At 36.9% G+C, this 19853-nt stretch overlaps 2 protein-coding genes across 3 annotated transcripts in view; one reads left to right on the plus strand and one right to left on the minus strand.

Moving 5' to 3' along the window:
• The window catches only part of cutlet (chromosome transmission fidelity protein 18 homolog), a 53811-nt gene extending 47766 nt beyond the window's left edge, over positions 1 to 6045 (minus strand). Inside the window, exons 1-2 of one of the 2 annotated variants that reach the window (XM_069057994.1) lie at positions 5801 to 6045; positions 3976 to 5747 (exon numbers count right to left, since the gene is read on the minus strand). In XM_069057994.1, the coding sequence (XP_068914095.1) occupies positions 3976 to 5747; positions 5801 to 5891 (1863 nt within the window). In that variant the 5' untranslated portion in view covers positions 5892 to 6045. The remainder of the gene's footprint in view (positions 1 to 3975; positions 5748 to 5800) is intronic. The other variant, XM_069057995.1, reaches the window with a different exon arrangement.
• A 7558-nt stretch (positions 6046 to 13603) lies between these two features.
• Positions 13604 to 19769, plus strand: Mtp (microsomal triacylglycerol transfer protein). The gene is made up of 7 exons (XM_069057996.1): positions 13604 to 14206; positions 14255 to 14458; positions 17338 to 17939; positions 17992 to 18271; positions 18318 to 18965; positions 19013 to 19362; positions 19411 to 19769. Exons 1-7 carry the CDS (start codon positions 13955 to 13957, stop codon positions 19718 to 19720), a joined length of 2646 nt encoding a protein of 881 aa, XP_068914097.1. The 5' UTR covers positions 13604 to 13954; the 3' UTR covers positions 19721 to 19769.
• Positions 19770 to 19853: the final 84 nt, after the last annotated feature.

Below are 19853 nucleotides of genomic sequence, written 5' to 3' on the forward strand. Positions count from 1 at the left end.
TTACTGCCCAAGTGTCGTAAAAATTCATCTTTCTTTACCATATTATTAATACCCATTATTTCTTGAGAAGTCCAGCAAACTGCTTTATAATTATCAAAATTTATAAGAGGAAATCAACTCCTATCTCTACCGCTGACAAGAAATAGATTTTATTTATTTATTTTTATTGAATCCTAGGAACCATAAAATGACAACTGACGTCAACATTAAGTACCTTTCGTGATTATAAACAACGAGGATTACTGTTTAAACAAAACAGTGGCATACAGACAATTTTGATCAAATAAAAAACGAAACACTTTCGTTAAAAAAATGTTAGGTTATGACTTCACGTGTCTTTCCAAAACATCTTATAAAAATTAAACATTAGTATTAGAACCGTATTATTTGATATACATATGTGAAAAAATGCATTACGTAAGAAAAATATTCGTTCCAAAAAATGTACTTATACTGTACCGGGTACAATAGAGAAAAGTTTCCCTTTACATTTTTGCCATTCAGTTAATTATTTTATTGTAAATGAAATACTACACTATAATACTTTACTGTAGGTCAATAAATAAATCAATGGATTAGTCGATCGATAAGAATAAATTTAGCAGGAAATAAAAAATTAGCTGATAAGTTAATAAATCAATAAAATGCAATTAAAACACGTTACATTAACTTCTTTAAATAAATTTTCCACCTGTAAAAGCAATGTTGTCCAATAATGTATTAGTTTTCCGATAATATAGTTTATTTTTTAATCAAAGAACCACAACACCGCACTTTACACCCAAAACAGAGCTGACAACATTGTACACTTTTGACATCATATAAAAATTGAGGTTATTATAGATATTAGTAGCGCAGCATGTTAATAAAGTTAATAACAACTAAGAACAACTAATTTGAGTTTAATAAATGTTTTACTTTGCGAGGCATTTTTAATAACACGTTCAAATTTTAGCCGCGAGTTTACGTACTATTACGAGCATAAAATTTTGGACATCAAACTTCTGTCACATTAAAAAAATTACTCTAAATCATGCTTTATTGAAACTGTCACATGAAAGATGAAATTGTTGTCAATTTGACACCGGTCTAAAATATAATTTTTTTAATATGCGAGTACATTTGGGTATTTGTTTTCTATTTTTTATTAATTAAAACCTCGTTCTATTCCATTTGTCTGATTTTTACAACTTTTTGAATATTTTCTCGGTAAATCTAACATTCACATTTTCAAAATTGACACAATCAAAATTGAGGTTATTAATAACATAAGATTCGTTTTAGAATGTATGACAGCACGATGACATTAGTGTCCAAAATTTTTTGATCGCAATAGTACATTCAAGGACATTAAAAATGACAGACGTTGGCTGGTATAGCCAATAGATATCATTAAATTCCCTAAATTTAGTAAAATTTTATATTTACAAACCTAAATCAACAACTATATGTAGTCTATTTTTTTTTTCAATTAGTTATCAAAATGTCAAGTTGGTATGAGGAGTTGAAACTAACAAATAGTGCATTTTACAATATAGAATATAGCTTGGCAGCGTCGAGCCGTTCAAGGTCATCGGCGCTGTCAATGCGCATAACTGTTGCGTTGAAAAATTAACACACAAAATTTGAAAAGTTGCCTTCCCGAGAGAAGGTAGTGGGCAGCCCCTCACAGAGCGTGAAAAAAAGGCCCTGATTCCGTACTGCGAAGAGTTGATAAATGTGAGTAAGAAAACCACGTTCGACATTTCAATTACGTTAGACAGACATAACCTCAATTTTGACATAGGGAAACTGGTATACAGTTGTAAGTACAGGTTTCAGGGTAACACAGTCTGGTTTATTATAAAGCTTTGACACTGACACGGATACAGTTAGTTGCAAAAAAAAAACGGGAACTGTCAGAATAAAATTGACACATTTTTACGTTTTTTTAATAGTGTGAAACCTTCTTACGAGAAATAGGTTAGAATTAACGTCAAAATTTTTAAATTATTTGATAGGTATTGTCAACCAACTGTACAACATCAGGTCTTTCTTAACAATGTCAAGAGTTCGTTGATCTGCCATTTCCTAATTGGCGCGTTCTTCGGTGAATCCCATTTTGACACAAATAAAAATGTAGCTCTTTTTCAAGTTGAAAAACACTCAAGCAAGTTCAATCATAAGCAAAACCGTAATCTTAAAAAAGACCGAGTTTTGGTAACAATCGAAAAAACAACTAAGGAAACGAAATATAAAAACAACAAAGGCGGCACAAACAAGGTCATGTTATGTCAAAATCATAAGGTGACCTTATGCAACTCAAAATACACATTACGCCAGTTCCATCTAAGTATTTTGCCGACAAAAAAAAAATCACACGGTACTACACTTATGCAATCCGTTTTGTCCCGGTTTTGTTTATTTGTTCAGTGGTCAGCCAATGAGCGGGCTTCATTCGCGCCGCGCTTGCTCCCAACTTTCCTATAAATAGTCGACACCGCCCAAACTCGGTCACTTTCGTTCACGTTCTAAACGTGTGCGGACTATTTATCCCTCTCCTTTCCATTTACAAAGAAGACTGCGGCTACGTAAAAGTAAGCTGGACAAAAATACGATGCGCTTCTTGAAAAGAGGTGCATCTCTGGAGAACGGGACCCAACCGGCGTGGAAGCGACATCGGTGGTAATATTCCATAATTTTGAATCACCTTGGTATATTTGCAATAAACCATCATATGAATTTTTTGCAAATTGATTATGAAAGTTGACTTTTTTTAACGAAAAATCGTAATGAAAGTAGTACTTTTTAAATAATTTTATTCCATCTCCCCCGAGATTATTGTCAAAGAATAGGTACATACCTACAATGCATTTCTGTTTTTTTTTTTAATTTTGCATAAATCCTTTTAGGCCAAATTTCTCAACTTACAAGAATATGCAAAAAAAATGTCTTTTTTCACTCATTTGCTTGATTAACTCGGGCTTCGCCCTCGTTAATCAAACTGCAAAACAATGAAAAAAGTATGACTTTCATAACTAGTTGTACAATATACCAAAACCGAAACGTTATACAGCGTGATCAAAAAGGACTGTATTGATTTTTTTTTACTTTCAAATGGTATAACTGGAGTAACTTCCGGTTGTTGACGACTTCACACTGACATTGACAGTTCAAGTTGTTTCTTTATACCGTTGATTTTTATACATACATAACCTACAATTTTGTCGCTGTTGATTTCACGTAAAATATCTGTCAAAAGACGTATCCGGTTGCAGTATTGCAAACAGCCGAACAACAAAATGCTCTTAATTGTATTGCCAACTTAAACAGTCCTTTTTGATCACCCGGTAGATGTGAATTGAGGACTTGTCGTTAGGTTGGCACTACCACTAGGCGCGCCAATAAGGTATTTCGAATTTATGACAGATCTCACTAACGTATAGTCGTTTTCAACGACATCCGTGCTGTCAGTGTCATTTTTAATATGTTGGTGCAGATTGTACACACAAATTCATAACCAGTATTCAGAGTATAAGAAAATCCTAGTTAAAAAAATGTCAAACAAGAAATTGAGGTTATGGTAAAAGAAAATTTATATTTCATGAAACGTCAACAACAAACGATAAAACTCAATCTTCAACATGGTGTAAAACATGGTTAAACGAAGTCATTCTCGGAATCCGAATCAGACTACATTTTTTATCGGAAATGATAAATAATAATTTGAATTTATCAATTTGCCGCGTCAAGGTAAATTGCCAAATTAGAAAATTCAAAATTACTAAACTGAAACAGCAAGTGATGCCAACATACTGGTATACTGACAACACGGATGTCATTGAAAACGACTATACAAGTTTTAAGCGACCTTGAGTTTGACAATTCACATCCAAAACATTTTTACTTTATTTCTCAGTTACTTTTTCACGTAGAAATAAAATGCGCATCTTACACCTCCATCTGGCATGTTTTTTATTTACTGTTAATCCTTACCTCGTATCCCGCATTGGGATAGTTGAGCTTCTGCCACGTCCTGCTCGAGAAAGCAAAGTGCCACACCACAAAAGCGAACTGAAGATAACTAGACAAGCTATAACTCTGTGAGGAATAAATCTGTTGGTTCAAAATGTCGCTATAGCTGAACCACTCCATAGCCCAACAAGTTTCACTCATATTCGAGCTCTTGTACTTCATATTGGCGTAATTCTCAAACACACCCTGCGCCACCTTTTCATAATCTCCAAACGAATTGACCACATTCAGTACCTTCGTCATCCTGTCCTTGAGAGTGACGTTTTTATTTTCCGAACCCACTCCCGACCGCTCAATTAAAAAGATATCCTGCCAAACCGAGAAGAGTCCTTTTTGAATGTCCTTCTGCCCAACACCCGCTCTGTGCACGTCTGACAGAGTCACAGCTTTGTCCTGCGACTTGAAGAAATGCAAAACAGACAAACACGCTCTGATGTCATTTTGCGACTTCTCAGCCAGAGCCAACATGGCGCCCATGTCCGTCTTAACCTGTTGCCACTTCGCAATCTCCATCAGTCTCTCAGCCAGTCGGGTGTTGGACGTGGGGGGAAAGTTCACAACGAAGGCTATCTGTCTCAGGGGGCGCAGCGCCGCCACGTAAACGTCATTGCAAATGCAAATGACGGGACGCCTCAACACGTTCTTTTCTTTTTGTCCCTTCTTGGTCTTAACGCCAGTTCCTGTGACGAATTTCACCAAGTATTCGATCGAAGACGCTGGGGCCCCGTCAATCTCATCGAAGACGATGCAATTGGGGCGCCTCTCTGCATCCACGAGTGACCGCATCTGGGTCGAGTTTTCCAACATGGTCTTGAAAGCGTCGATGCTGCGGTCGTCCGAAGCGTTGACTTCTACCACGTTGTACCCCGCGTGGCGAGCCACCATGTGGGCTAGAGTCGTCTTGCCTAGACCTGGGGGCCCGCACAACAGGGCCACCTTGTGGTGGGGCCTCCCGTGCTCGTCTAAATCTGTACACAAGTCGGGCATTTTAAATTTTTTTGACTCGTGGGGCTTCGCAATTTTGATCTTAGGTCTGCGCTTGAAAACTACTTTGTCCCAGAGCTTAATCCACCGCAACAAGAGCCTATTAGTGCTTTCGTCGCTCAGCAATTCAAAATATTTTCTAGGTTTGTACAGATCTACCCACAATTCTTTATCATTACAAATGGGGTTTACGGCAGTGGGACTCTCTGGACGTGTGTGTCGCTCTACTAGAGCCTGAGCCTCAGCCCACATCTCCTTATTTGTATCTAAAGACCCACTCAAGCTTATTGCCTCTACAACTCTGGCGCGCTCTTCCAATTCAAATTGTTCAGAGTGACATCGAATATAAACGCGCCGACCGTCATCCCTAGTCACCCCAACAAACGGATAACTAGGGACAGCATAAGAAAGATTGTTTTTGTCCCGACTAGATACAGTAGTGTAGTCTTTTCTCATAACGTCAGGTCCGTCTCTTTCTCGGGCCAACTTGCGCAACTCAATTATGTGCTCGATCAACGCCAACTCCTCTGAATGGTCGCCTTTGTGGCGCTTCGCGTTGCCTTGACTTTCGTACAAGATATCATCAATATCCCCGAACAACTCCTCAATTGAACGTTTGCTCGTAACGGGAGCGTCGTCAATTGGAGTAAAGTCATTATCGAACATATCCTGCGTGCTTGTGGTTGGTGTCGCATCGGGTTGAGTGAAATCGAGAGTCTTGCGAGACTTCTTAGGCGACTTCTCGACATCTGTCAAATATGAGGTTAGAATAACCTCACTTTTTATGAAAATGCAGACTTACCCTCTTGTTCGCGGAGCAGTTCGAGCTCGTCGCCGTACATAAGGTCAAATTCATCTTCAGAATTGGGAAACTCGTCCATCACCGAAATCATTAATTTAACACTATTTGTTATTGTTTTGGATGAGAATTTGGCGCCAAAGAGTGCGACGCCTAGCGGGAAGTGGACAAACTGAACGTGCTTCGTGTATTACTGGTTGTCTAGCAGTTCGAAGCTTTAAATGCATTTACATTACAAAGAATTTTATTGTCATTTATTATCAATTTTTTGTGTAGGATAATGTGTGGTACGTTGCATCTAAGTCTTGAAGGTAAATGAGAATTTATAGCTAGACTAAAACTCATGGACAACACCACATTCGCAACTCCGTCATTTCTGTTATTTAAATAAGAATAATTTTTACATCAACAATCAATACATTCTCCACTGTGTAACGTGTAAAAGTAATAAATCTTGACTTTCTTTACGTTGTCTAAATTTTTCCTTCCCGTAGAACGTCCCTTAATCAGTCGCAATCACACATTTTATATGATATTATCAAGCATAAAATTGCTGCAATAATGTTATTTTAAAATAACTACATATTTAAGTGCTGACTACGGTAAATATATCTAAGGGGTCAAAGTAACAATTTTATTTATTTAAAAAGTGATTACATATTTGCTTTAAACTTAACACTCTGGCTATTAATACTCTTTTATATTTTCTTTGAAAATTAATGATATTTTATAAAAACAAAATTTTAAATAGTTCGCTCTTCAAGGTTGAGAAATCATTTCTTTAAGATTTTTTACTTTCACTTTCGATCACTTTATTCATTAAGTCTTTAACACTGAAGAGATCAAGAAATTTGGTTTGAGTTGGTAGTACTGAAAACTGGAGTAAGTTCCGGCTGTTGACGGCTTGACGGTGACACCACGGATGATAGGTGACACCCGAATCATTGACAAGTAACATTATTTGACATTTCAAATTAAAATGATGGTAAATCTGCTCGAAAGCCTAAAAAGAAGAATTAATTTATATTTAGAACCAAATGGGAGGCACTTCGGGCATTTCCTTTAGTTAATTTTTAGATAAACGCTGTTCAAAAATCAAAAAACCATTTTGGTGCAAATCACTTATCTGTCACTGTGATAAATAATAGGAAATGTCATGAAAAATGTGTGTTATTTACACCACAATGGTTTTTTGATTTTTGAACAGCGTTTAGTTGTTCTGTATTTCAACTTTAATTTCTTTCTCCCGTTCATTTTTACTCTCATAGTCATAATCTACCATTTTGTCCCTGTAGTGTTACATCACATCATCAGATAAACATATACAGTTAGTTGCAAAAAAACGGGAACTGTCAGGATAAAACTGGCACATTTTTACAATTTTTTCATAATGTGAATCTTTCTTACGAAAAATAGGTTAGAATTATGGTCAAAATTCAATGACATTTTTAAAAATTATTTGATATAGGTATTGTCAAGTAGACATTTAATTGACAAATGGACAAAACCAAATTTACATTAAGAAAATTCTCTTTTCCCGTTTTTCTGCAACCAACTATACTATTCCGGACACGGAATCTTGGCCAACATTTTTTAGACATTTCTAAAAAAATGATGTAAACCAATCATTAGTGTCATTAATGAATGACAATTATTAAAAATCACTGAAGTTTTTCTTGTGACATCAAAAAAGCAGGCAAATGGCATTATCAAGTCAAAAGTTGGGTTATATTCAATAAAGGCCAGTTCACACATATTTGTCAGTTAAATGTCAGTTCTGGCCAAGATTCCGTGTCCGGAATTGTACGGTTGCAGTGTTGCAAATAGCCAAATAAAGATGTTCTAAAGCTTGTTTAACACGATGCTAAATTTTGTAAAAAATTTGTGAGAAAATGAGAGAGACCCTCGATCAGGACCAATGAACGATCAGGATCATAGTCTGTCTTTGTCAGATCCTGATCGTTCATTGGTCCTTTCTCATTTTCTAACAAATTTTCTGCAAAATTTAGCATCGTGTCATACAGCCTTTAATTAAATTGCCAACTTAAACAGTCCTTCTTGATTACCTTGTTGATTAGAGAAAAAGAACAAAACTGTTAGCATCGAAACGACAATTTCTGGATTGTTTAAACAATAAGCAAATAAGACGAGAGTAGAACCACCTAAATTCGACGAAATTGAGAAAAAACAACTGAGTAGAGTGGAGAAAAATCTAAACGAAGGTGGCGACAAGAAATAGAAAATGTGATAATTTGATGAATATTAAACAAATAGATAGACCCACCTGCATGGCAACCGGAAGTGGAAGAACACCGTGAAGCAACTGCGTTTCCTGTGTCCTGTGTGACAAAAAACATGGAGTTCTACGATTAGGTACCTACATTGTGCAACATTTTATCAAGGTGTAAGAAACGCGGAACTGCCACAGTCAAAAAAATTACTCATTAATTAACTAGATGTCAGAAATAAAATGAAGCACCGGATTTTTAATACATATTTACATACCTACATTCCAAATTGAAAAACGATGGTGGTATTCACCATGATAGCAACTTACTTCATCAAATAGCAATACATAAATTAAAACTCTCAACTGAAGATCAGCTTCCCCACTAGAAGAGAAGAGAAGATGTTGTTGCTAAAGGGTCAAAATACCTTGCGATTGAAAAATAAATAGATCGAGTAGGCTATGACTATGACGGTTCAGTTGGCAGCACTAGTTTAAATATTATTGTTGTCAAAGAAACATATTCAAGTCATCTAACCTCAAATAAGGAAGCTTAATGGTTGTCAAATACAGCAATATTTAAACCAGCGCTGCCAACTGAACCATGATTGAGAGTCAAAGCTTCCTCGATTTGTTTTTTTTTTTCAATCGCACCGTTATTAAATTCGAGAGAATAAAAGCAATGTGTCAAACCTTTCCCAGCGCGGGGTAATTAAAAAATGCTGGACTTATCTAAATTTCATCGAAAAGATTCGATCAAAAAGTTTCTCCGAATGGTCCAAACTTGTTATGTTGTATTAATTGAGAAGCGAGAGGTATTCATTATGTCATCGTGACTATCTACTAACCGCACTTTCTTTATAAACTGGTTTTGCAGCCTCTGTTACAGAACACCACTGAAACTCTAACTTAGCAATTGTTGGTTGGCACTTTCAAAAAGCAAACCGCGAAAGAGTTTTTAAATCTCGATTACGTCAGAATGGCTATTACTGTCGGAATACTGTTACTGCAAGAAAATCGCAGTTTACAGTAAAGAAGTAGGATACTTTTTACATTACTAAGAATATTTTACTAAAGCTCTTAGCAATAGAGATTTCTGCTGAGAACGTCAAACTACGAGATGGTAATATCGGTCCTGTTTTTTTTTTGCTGTTTTTTACAGTTTGATAATTTAATATTTGCTGACGTTTTAGTTCTTTTAAGGTGCTTAAATGTCTTTCTGTCTTTTGTTCTTTTACTTGACACTTATATTTGATCAAAATCGAAAGACTAACTTTTTGTAGAAAATTATTTCCAAGCCCTAGGATTTATCAAAATTTGTTTTTTTCTTCTCATAGACGTCGATGGCAATAGAAAAATAAAACATTGTACTAATTTCTAGTTTCTCCACTATGTATTAGCTTCCCTATTTATCCATTTGTTCCCCATTTCTTCTATTTAATCTAGAAACCAGGCTAAAAGTAATAAAAAGATCAAAAGTTAATGTTATTCCAAATAACAAAACGGTGCCAGACAAGGATTTTGTTTGAAAATAAATAATTATTTGAAACAAGTTTCTCGGGTTTTAGTCGAGATTAAACTTTTTTTATTTATCTTTCGTTGTTTTTCTAAACTAATTACAGAAAAATATTGTGTTAAGCACAGCAACAACGCTGCTTTTATCTAAATTAAGCAAAAAATCAAACATATCCAACATTGCGTGAATGTTGATTTAAAAACACGTCCATGACGCAAACGTGTAATTGGTCTAACTGTTAAAATAGCTTTTACTGCTTTTATTTCCTTCTGTTACTGCAAAACAAATATTTTTCCCAAGATGTTTGTCTAAATTGACATCCAAAAACAGATAGACCCAAAAAATCTATGTCAGCCAACCCATCCAGTCCCCTCCAGATAAACCTCCACTTTACGACTATTCATGGGTCATTCCAAGACCTAATCTTGAAAACACGTGAAGCTCAGGTGTTCCAGTTCGAGACTGCCTTGACCTTGCATCGGAATGCTCGACACAGAGAGTAAAACTCCATTAACAGCGAAACAATTAAGTGCTTCCGGACGTGGAGCGCTATTGGAGCATTACGGAATTAAAAATAATAGAGGATGATGAACGACGACGGCAACGTGCAGGAGTTAACAAGTAGAACAAAGTTTAAACCGTATATTAACGGTACATGTCGACTCACGTATACAGAAGGAGGAGGAGGATTTGTAAGCAAAAATTGAAACGCTCGGTGCGGTCAAGTTCACCCAAGAAAATATGTAGGTATTCGAGAGTGGGAACAGTTTCTTTCTGCAAATTTGCACGCCCACGCTCAATTTAGAAGCTTTTCTTCGTAACTCATAAATATGTTAAGGCGTCGTCGAGTTTTTACTTTTGTTGCAACTGGAGGTGACATCGACTTTTGCTTTTTAGAAGAAGTAGAATTTCGTTTTGATTTATTGTGGAAAACTTGTTGATCGATGGCTTAAGGCATTCTGATGTTATTACAATTTGAATAATTTCAAAAATTTAAATAAATCACACACGATTAACATCAATGAACATACATTAAGCATTATACAGGATGAGCGAGACATACTATCGCGGCCAAAAAATAGTAGGACAATACGTTACTGTAGACACTTCCAAAGTGAATGAGTCTGAATGAGTTTTGGAAATGACACTGAAGACACTTGCAAAACTCATTCAGACTCATTCACTTTGGAAGTGTCTATAGTAACATACTGTACAATTGCGGCCACGGAATTTTGGCCGTCACTTTAATGTCAATTCAATGTAGTCCATGCTTTATGGTCATGATGACTTTTGGAATTGACATCTAAAAATTTGTCAATGTCATTCAAATAGTTGCGAATATGCTACCAATACCTACCCTATTTCAATAAAGCGCAGATAATATCCCTGTTCCAAGATTGCACGAAATGAGGAAGCGCGTTTCCTTGTAAGTCAGTCAGCATCAAAATGACAAGTCTTGTATTAGCAAAAAGTGAGGTTACGAATACTTAAGGGCCACTTTACATCTCAACTCAATGGAATGACAAGTGACGGCCAAAATTCCGTGGCCATATTTGTATTATTCCGGCCAAAAAATTTCGTCCACCCTTTTCCTGTTATTTCACAAAAATTGGGTGTAGTTTAACCTTTATTATCATTATGATTGACGTTTACAAATTAAAATTTGAAATTTATTACTGTCACCCATAAAAACATAGACATAATTTGATTGACACATGTCAACATGTGAAGTGAGGTTATTATATGCTGAAATGCCTCGAATGTTCCTAAAAAGAATATGTAAAGTAAAAAGGGTTCCAAACAGGTTTCACGTACGTTAGAGTCGATAAATGACTGTTCATTAACAGTATTTATTTTATTTACTTTATTTATTAACAATAAACAGTATTTTACTTGTCGGTCAATTTCTTCTACGTCGAAAAGAATAAAATAATGAACCACCAATGAGAGATGTTGACAAACACTGTAACAAAAAGAAATCCGGAGAATTTTTTACATTTGATTAAAATTCGAATGGTTGTGTTTACTTAACTGGAAGTTGTTTACGCTAATAAATATGGTTTTAATTAAATCGATAAAATTGTGCTAATTAACTAATTATCTTTGTACCTGGTAGTAACAGACATTAAGAAACCGCACGTTATTATTATTTTGGTCAAACTATATTTGCTGGTGTTAATTAAACTGCTGTTTATTAATCGCAAAAGTCTGCAACCCATATTGTGTAATACAAAAATTAAAAAAACTAAAAAAAATTAACAATACCGTTCGGCACTTATTTTTTTAAATCTGATTCTTTTGATGCTCTGATTCTAAAATTCTTTGTAGATATTACACTTCCGATGATTTAGGATCGTTGTGTTGAATACTCTTATCTACTTTTTTTATTTCATATCTAATTGTGGTATTGTTTGCAATTCAATCTTATTCATGGCCAGTTGTTGTAATAAAACGACAAAATTATTCGATTAATTCCAGTGCTTTATTCTTTATTTAACAGTTAAGTCAAAACAACTAACAGTAAATGAACGGATAAGATAAAAAGTCGATGAATCAGCACTCGTGTAGTGTATCACAGTAAATCTAAACATGAAGACTGATTAATGCAAATGCAAAATTATAAAAATTATCTTATCTATGGTACGCAAAAGTTATTTAATATTTCACAATTTGTTGAATTGGCATGTTTTCACAAAATTAAGTGGTGTAAGTTGTCATCTAGTAACAAATCTGTCAAAATGTAAAATGTCAAAAACGACAGTTTGTATATAAAACGCAACAAAGCTGAATTAGGGCACGTAAGTGTGATTGCAGTAAATAAAAATTGATTGAAAAACCAAAGAAACAAAGATTAAAACTGCCAACCAAATAAAGCAAAAGTACTAGAAGGTGACGCTGCCAATCTTACCTTTTATCTAGTGGACGGATAATAAGGAATTCTACTTTATCGGATTTAAAAAAAATATCTTAATAACTAGAATCAATTATCCAGCTGGTCGTAATTGTTTACTCATTCTCTACATTCCTTTGTCCTTTAGCAGAACAAATAGAAAACAATAAATAATTACGGTACGTTCAAATCGAAAAGTACCTGAGCGGTTCCGTAATTTACGTGAAAAGTGGTTAAGCTAGACACCACATGACGTGTACTTTTGCCTTTGAACATGTAATATGAGAAAATTTGGGCTTAATTCGCTTAGAAACAAGTTTAAAAAAGAAAACAAAAGAAGTGGAGAAAGTGAAAGTACAGGATATGTAGAGCAGGCAAAAAATTAAAAGAATCAAAGTGAAAAGACTAATGCAAAACGTTGGAAAAATGATAGAAAAAAATTAATGAAGGCATGAAGAACCATAAAAAAAGAAAAGAGCATTTGATGGCAAAAAGGCAAAAGGATCTAACAGATAAACACGAGAGGATAGGTTTTATGAAAACCACCTATTATTATTTAGAATAATTGTAGCGGAGCATAAGACAGTTAAAAAATAATTTTTCGATATTTTTAACTATTTTAGGGTTTTTATTTTTTTTTAATTATCAGAAATGCTAAAAATCAACCACGTAGGAAACTATAGACATGAGACACGTATCATTTTATGAAATTTATTTATTTTTTAAATAATTGCTAGATTTCCAAAAAACTTGTTAACATTCTCACTTCACTGAATTGTGTTAACAAAACTTAAGGTCAACTTCGACAAAACCAAGAGCGTCGATAAATTTTCGAAGTTATCAAAATGTGTCATCTGTTGATTGATGGTTGTTGCTGTAACAAAACAACACAACTGATAACAAGCGACAGAAGACAAATGATAATGTTTTAAGAATGATTGGTTATAGTACTCTGTCAATTTCTTTTTAATTTTCCCCTTAATGACACGGTTAGGTCGACCAAATCGCCGATCAATTGTCTTATTTACTTCTCTCGGTTCCACCGTAGGCTCTTGTGACGTCGGACGATTGAGTGTCCATTGTCTCTCGTCATTTGATGACTGTTAATCAGCAATTTTAATTAGACGTTGTCGATCATCGATTCTCCGCGGTGTCTTCTCCGAACGAAAGTCCCCTCGAGCCCGTCATCAAGAGCATACGAATCCGGTTAGTCGTCGTCCTCGCCGGTGTAGTCTCTCGGCGAAAGCGGTCAGTCCAAGTCGCGGTCGGAGCGAACCATCCTCGAAAATGCGCTTTTTTCCCGTCCAATTAAAACGATGTCGCGGAAGTGTTAGCCTTGCAGTTTGAGTGATTTTGTGTTATGGCAGAACGGATAAAACCGAGCCGGCAGCGAGACCCCGCCGATAAGCGCCTTTTCGGCGATAAAAGCGCGCACTTCGACCCCGCGTCGAGATAAATCCAAGAACAAGACATGAACCAGCGCGACTGACAACAATACAGTCGTAGGTGCAGTTATCGCGAAAAATGTTGACTCTGTACGTGGTGTTTGCGTGGCTGGTGGGCATCTGCTACGGCTTCGTCTTGATCTCGTCGGCGGCGGGCCACGCCGACGTCAACCTCTTCCAGGTGGGGCAGGTGGCGGTGTACAAGCTCCACTCGACGGTGCTCCTCAACGAGATCGGGAACGGGGCCAAGAACGTGGGTTTTTTTATCGCCGGGGATGTACTGGTGCACAGCGTGTGGGCTGGGGGCGACGACAGGATTCTCAAATTAGAGGTAAAGGGACGAGATCGATTGGAGCGAAGTTTGCAAAGTTTGTTGTAGTTGAGGGCGCCGCAGCTGCACATTCGCTCGAGGAAGGCGCCGTCGCCCGACGGATTTATCGAACATTCCTCCAAACTGGAGACCTTCTCGCTGAAGCCGTTCTATATCACTTGGAGGCAAGGGAAGGTCGACAAGGTGTTGCTCCCCAATGGAGAACCCAGACCGTTGGCGAATCTCAAGAAAGGGATCGCGAGTTTGTTCCAGGTATGGGTGGTTTACTGGGGTTGAGCGCACGTGTATTGCTGGTTGCGTCACCAACTATAGAAGAATCATACCTACATCTTTGCATGATTTATTTTGCTGAATTGTCTCTAACTTGATAACTTTTTTATGTGTCTGCAAGGTAAATTATTTCTGTATCAAAAGATTAAAAAGAAACCTGAAGAAACTGGTTCAACCAATTTGAATATGTAATTATGAAATTTGACTGACTTTAGGAAATATAATGTCAAGCGAAAATAGACCAATGACAAACTTGGTAAATCCTTAAAATAAAAGAGAATGTAGCATAATTACACAATGGACGTAGGCAATAAACAACTATTGAATATAAACAAGGAACCTAACGTAAAGACAAACTTTGGACTTTGATCAAAAAAGTTATTTAGTATGACAACTAGTATTGGTAAAATATATTCGAGTTTAAAAAGCATGTTACGTCTACAACGGTATATACAGGGTGATTCACGAATAGTGTCTGATTTTCAATTTGAATAAAATCTTGTGACCATAGTAACCCAATTTCAGAAAAATGAAACAATAGAGTCCATCAAATGTGTCAAAATAATTATATTTTTGTAAACAAAAAAGAGTCAAATAGTTGAAATGGATTGTGTTCTGGAGCAGCAGAGATGTGAAATATATTTTTATATTAAAGGCAGAACTCCTTGGCCTTTTCAGAAAAACAAAAACATTTTCTCCATTTAATCGAAAATAGATCGTTTTCTGCAAAACCAAAGAAGTGATACATGTTTTAAAATCGAAAGTAATAATTTCTGGACTAGTAAAAAACGGGAGGAAGTTAAAAATTGTTTTTGAAATACTTATACAAACATATAGAAAAAAAAAATAGCACTGTTTTCCAGAAAATGAAGTACATACTTACAGCCGCGAGCAATAAATCTTGGTCCTCAATGTCATTCTTTGACGCAATAGTAAATGCTCTATTGTAAAACCGTCGTAAATATCATGACCTATCATCATGTTGTATGACATTAATTGTCATTTTTTTCTCATTTGTTTTGACACTTGCATAATCAAGCAGGGATTTTTTTTTTAATTTATGACAATCTAACCAAATTTTGAAATGACATTGACGACCAAAATTTATTGCTCGCGACTGTACATAAAGCATTTCTTAAAAAATTATGTTGTCTGTAATTAACAAAAGAGGGTTCCATTCCTATTGTAGTAAGTAGCTGACAATAATTTTCTTTGGACATATGAATGATTCTTATTATTCTTAAATTACTGTGTTCGTAAATAAAAACTACTTACATTAAATTTATGATTTAATGGGACAATATAGGACAATGACTTATGACGCAATAATGAACTTTAATTCTTTCATAAACAAAATTATTGTATTGTTGTAAATGCTACGCTGGGATTCATAAGAACAAAACAATGTCTAAGAAAGAGCCAGTACAAGTAGAGTTGTTATGAAATAATTATTAACATTTTTAAGATTGTTAAATAAGAGTTAACAATTTTAGGTTATGTATACAACGTGTTTCACGTAAGAGTACGAGCCTGAAGAACTCAATATTCATTTTTCATGAGTAACTAGGTGTAATAAATCATATTTTGACAGAAAGTAGTTTGGACATCGCTGAAGTTTTTTAAATTTCCCCTTGTAATGTCGGCTGCAGCACAAATTTCGTTAGACTCATTATTACTCGTGAATCACCCTGTAAAACATGTCAGTCATTGTTATTACGTTCTTTGTGTCAAATTGTGTTAACGAAATGTACCATGAATTGTGAAGCACAGATTCTCACTTTATTACATGTGTTATTGCAACCATAATTTTGAACAATTTAATTAAAAGCACAATTCAATGCATTATTGGCATTTTGTTGACATTGGACGTAATAAATACGGACTACGTTTCAATTCGTAACAATACTACGACATTTTGAAATGACATTAACTACCAAAATTATATTGTTGGTCATTGTACAGTTGGTTGCAAAAAAAAAACGGTAAATGAAAATTTTCCTGATGTAAATTTGGTTTTGTCCATTTGTGAATTAATTGTCTACTTGACAATTCCTATCAAATAATTTTTAAAAATGTGATTGAATTTTGACCATGATTCTAACCTATCTGTCGTAAGAAGGTTTCACACCATGAAAGAATTATAAAGATGTCAATTTTATTTTGACAGTTCCCCTGTTTTTGCAGCCAACTGTACTCAGTCAAAAAACGGAGAATATTTTATTACTGTTGTCAGGAATGCCTCTCACTTGACCCATCAATTTTTGATCTTCATTTCAAGATAATGTTTATTGTAGAAAAAAAATATATAGAATATGCAAGTCACATATCGAGTACCTACTCTTTTTCTCAAATCTCAGATCGCAAATCCGACCACTCAACCCTGTGATAAAATCCAAATCTCTTTTTCCTTCACTCCATCACAATTCTCACCCTCTAGTCTATTGTTAATTAACTGCGTTTTTCATTTTTTCATCTCACTAATTCCAGAATTATGTAAATTTCACTTGATACAATCTTTTAACGTCACAGACTCCGCCTAAACAGCTAACTACCTATTTCTTTCTTTTGCAATGTTTTACATTAAAAATAGAATAACTTAAGGATTCCTGTTCTGGAGGCAAATATTTAAGAGCACCTTTGTGCTGAAAACAAACATGTTCAATTATGTCCGGAATAAACATAAACAAATGTCATTCGTGTCAATCGGCGGGAAATTCAAACTTTACACTGTTCTAAACGGTTTAATTTTTCCACCGCCTACTCAGCCCACGATTTCATTTAAACGCGCGATATAATGAATGTCAATAGTTTTGTAAACATTTGTAGCATCCTGTTTAGCATAGTTTTTCTCTATGTTCCAGTTTCAAATCCTAGACACCGAATCCAACGAAACCGACGCTTCCGGTTTCTGTAAAACCTCATACGAAACCATCGACACCACCAAATTTAGAAAAATCAAAACCAACTGTATTTCCTCAGACTTACCTTACGTAAAAACCAACGACCCCATCCTCGACGTCGTAGTGACCTCGTCGCGTCAAGTCACCTACGAGCTCGACCCCAAACTCACCCATGTCCAAAACATCTACGCGAAAGAGTCCCATCGCATGGTCCTGGCAGTCAAGGAGGACCTAGGAAGTTCGGTGGAAGCAGACCAGATCCTCAGCCATGTCAAGAACGAGAAAACTGAAACCATCCGTGGACCTAGTCTTGAGGCCGTGGTTGAATTAATCTCAACAGGATACACCCAGGAATCGCTCCAGACGGAGAAGGAGGATGTTGGCAACGACGATGGCAAAACCTTCCCCAATTTCGTCAACGAGATTAGGGAAAACATCGCTGCGAAACACTTGGGGAGTCTGGTGTCTGCGAAAGCTTTCCTGCGACTCATCGACGTGGCGAGGAGAGCCTCCAAAGAAGAAATCTCGAAAGTTCTAGGCTCCAAAAAGAACCAAAAGATTCTGTAAGTTGGATGCTACACCGCATTTGGTGTAAACTGAGCCGCTCTTTTGCAGATCTCAGATTTATGACGTCTTGGGGTACGTCCAGACCCCCGAGGCTCACGCGGCAGTCATGAAGAAGCTCCATTTTGACCGCGAGGACCATCTAGATCTGAGCGAGCGCTACCTCTGGGCTCTGTCAATGTCTGCAAATCCCAATCCCGACATCTTGAAAGACCTCCTCGATCGCTACCGCAAAAACGACAACTTCCCAGAGAAAGTCAAAGAAACTTTAATCTTGACAGTCGCATCTATGGCTCACGCAACCACCATAGCGCACCCCCACGAGCGTAAAGTAAGTAGTAGTAGTGTAAATGTCCTGGTCTGATGAGCTTTTCCAGATTGTCCGAAACGTCGAAGAGATAATCATCAACAACTTGAACTACGCGAAGGGCGAGGATCGGTACATGTTCCTCCGCGCATTGAAGAATCTCAAAAGCGCGACCACCATTCCAGTGTTGTTGAAAACAATCGCGAATGGTAGTTCCAAAGAGGGAGTCCTTGCGTTCAAAGCCCTCAAAGCTATGGGCGTGTCCTTGTGGGACTCGACTGTACTTAAAGCGGCTAAAAGGACTTTTTTGCAACACGACAGGAAGCACGACAGCAGCTCGAGGACTCTAGCTGTTGATATGCTCCTGGAGTCGCAACCTTCAGACGAGGTCATTTGGGACTTACTGCATTACCTCAAACTCAACGATAGTAGTTTTGAGGTGAAACAATATGTCATGCAACGTCTTCAGATGCTTGCTGATGAAGACCAAACCTTCAGTGACAAACTCTCAGGAATGATAAGACACGATCCCAGTTTAAATAATTACGCAGTCTTGGCCCCCAAAGGGTTGTCAACGGCGTTGAAGCGCAACTTCCTCAAGAGTCCCTCTACGAACGGCAGCCTCCTCACGATCCAAGAGATCTTCGGAGGAATTGTCAAAAGAGGAATCGTCAATGTGATGATGGACAGGAGCGGCCTAACCAAAGAGATGTTTAGCGTAAGTAGCATCTCTAAGAAGGACAAAATATCAGGTGTTGCTTCCAGTTGGGGATTTTCGCCGGAGGTTTGAGCGGATTGGTCGGAGGCGAAGCTGAAGGCGACGAAGAAACAGCCACCGCCGGGATGGAACTCACCATCCTCGACACCCAAATCCGACCTTTCGTCTTCTTCAACGGCCAAAGCGAACTAATGGGACATGTCTGGTCCGGCACCGCCTCAGAACGCACCACCGCCTTCCAATCCTTGATTCTCCTCCAAGACCACTTGGAGTACATCCGACTAGGTCCAGGTTTTGTGGCGGAATTCAATCTCAAGACTGGTATGTCTTTTGACCTGTCCGGAAACATCGAGATTTCCATCTGGGGAAGGACCGCTGACTCCGTAGTAGAAAAATCGTAAGTGTACAAAAACAACCAAAACCGTTTTTCATTGGCGGATTCCAGAGCTGGAATTCTTACCAACGCGCTGATCATCATCGATACGTCTTTCGTGAGGTCGCAGATCGAGTTCAGCGCCTCAATTGAGCCCAAACTCACCCTCAAATCCGACATTGACTTTTCCGGGAACATGAATTTGTGCATGAGAGTCACCCAACCGGATTCCACCTTCAGACACAACATTTTCAAGATCGAGAGGATACCCGGAAGCAAACACAAGATGCGAATAGCTAAGTACAAGAAGGTGCCAGTACCGGGGACCACGTACTCGTTAAATAGGAAGAATAATGAGATGTGCAGTGCTATGTTTAGCTAGTTTTACCAAGTGCTGTGTTAAGACTGCTCAATACATTTTAAATTTATTCTACATTTGTTTGATTGCTCAGAGGTAGATCTAGATTGCCCCAAAAGTGATTTTCCTTTCTGTCCCTTCTGTAACTATAGTTTGA

Source organism: Tenebrio molitor, chromosome 9 (assembly GCF_963966145.1).
Source record: "Tenebrio molitor chromosome 9, icTenMoli1.1, whole genome shotgun sequence".
NCBI lineage: Eukaryota > Metazoa > Arthropoda > Insecta > Coleoptera > Tenebrionidae > Tenebrio > Tenebrio molitor.

What these genes read in the sequence shown, in the direction of transcription:
- Mtp (XM_069057996.1), top strand. Translation starts at nt 13,955, where the DNA reads ATGTTGACTCTGTACGTGGTGTTTGCGTGGCTGGTGGGCATCTGCTAC. An exon ending in AAAAAGAACCAAAAGATTCT is followed by an intron (nt 17,940 to 17,991) that starts GTAAGTTGGATG and finishes GCTCTTTTGCAG; the next exon opens with ATCTCAGATTTATGACGTCT. An exon ending in CGCACCCCCACGAGCGTAAA is followed by an intron (nt 18,272 to 18,317) that starts GTAAGTAGTAGT and finishes GAGCTTTTCCAG; the next exon opens with ATTGTCCGAAACGTCGAAGA.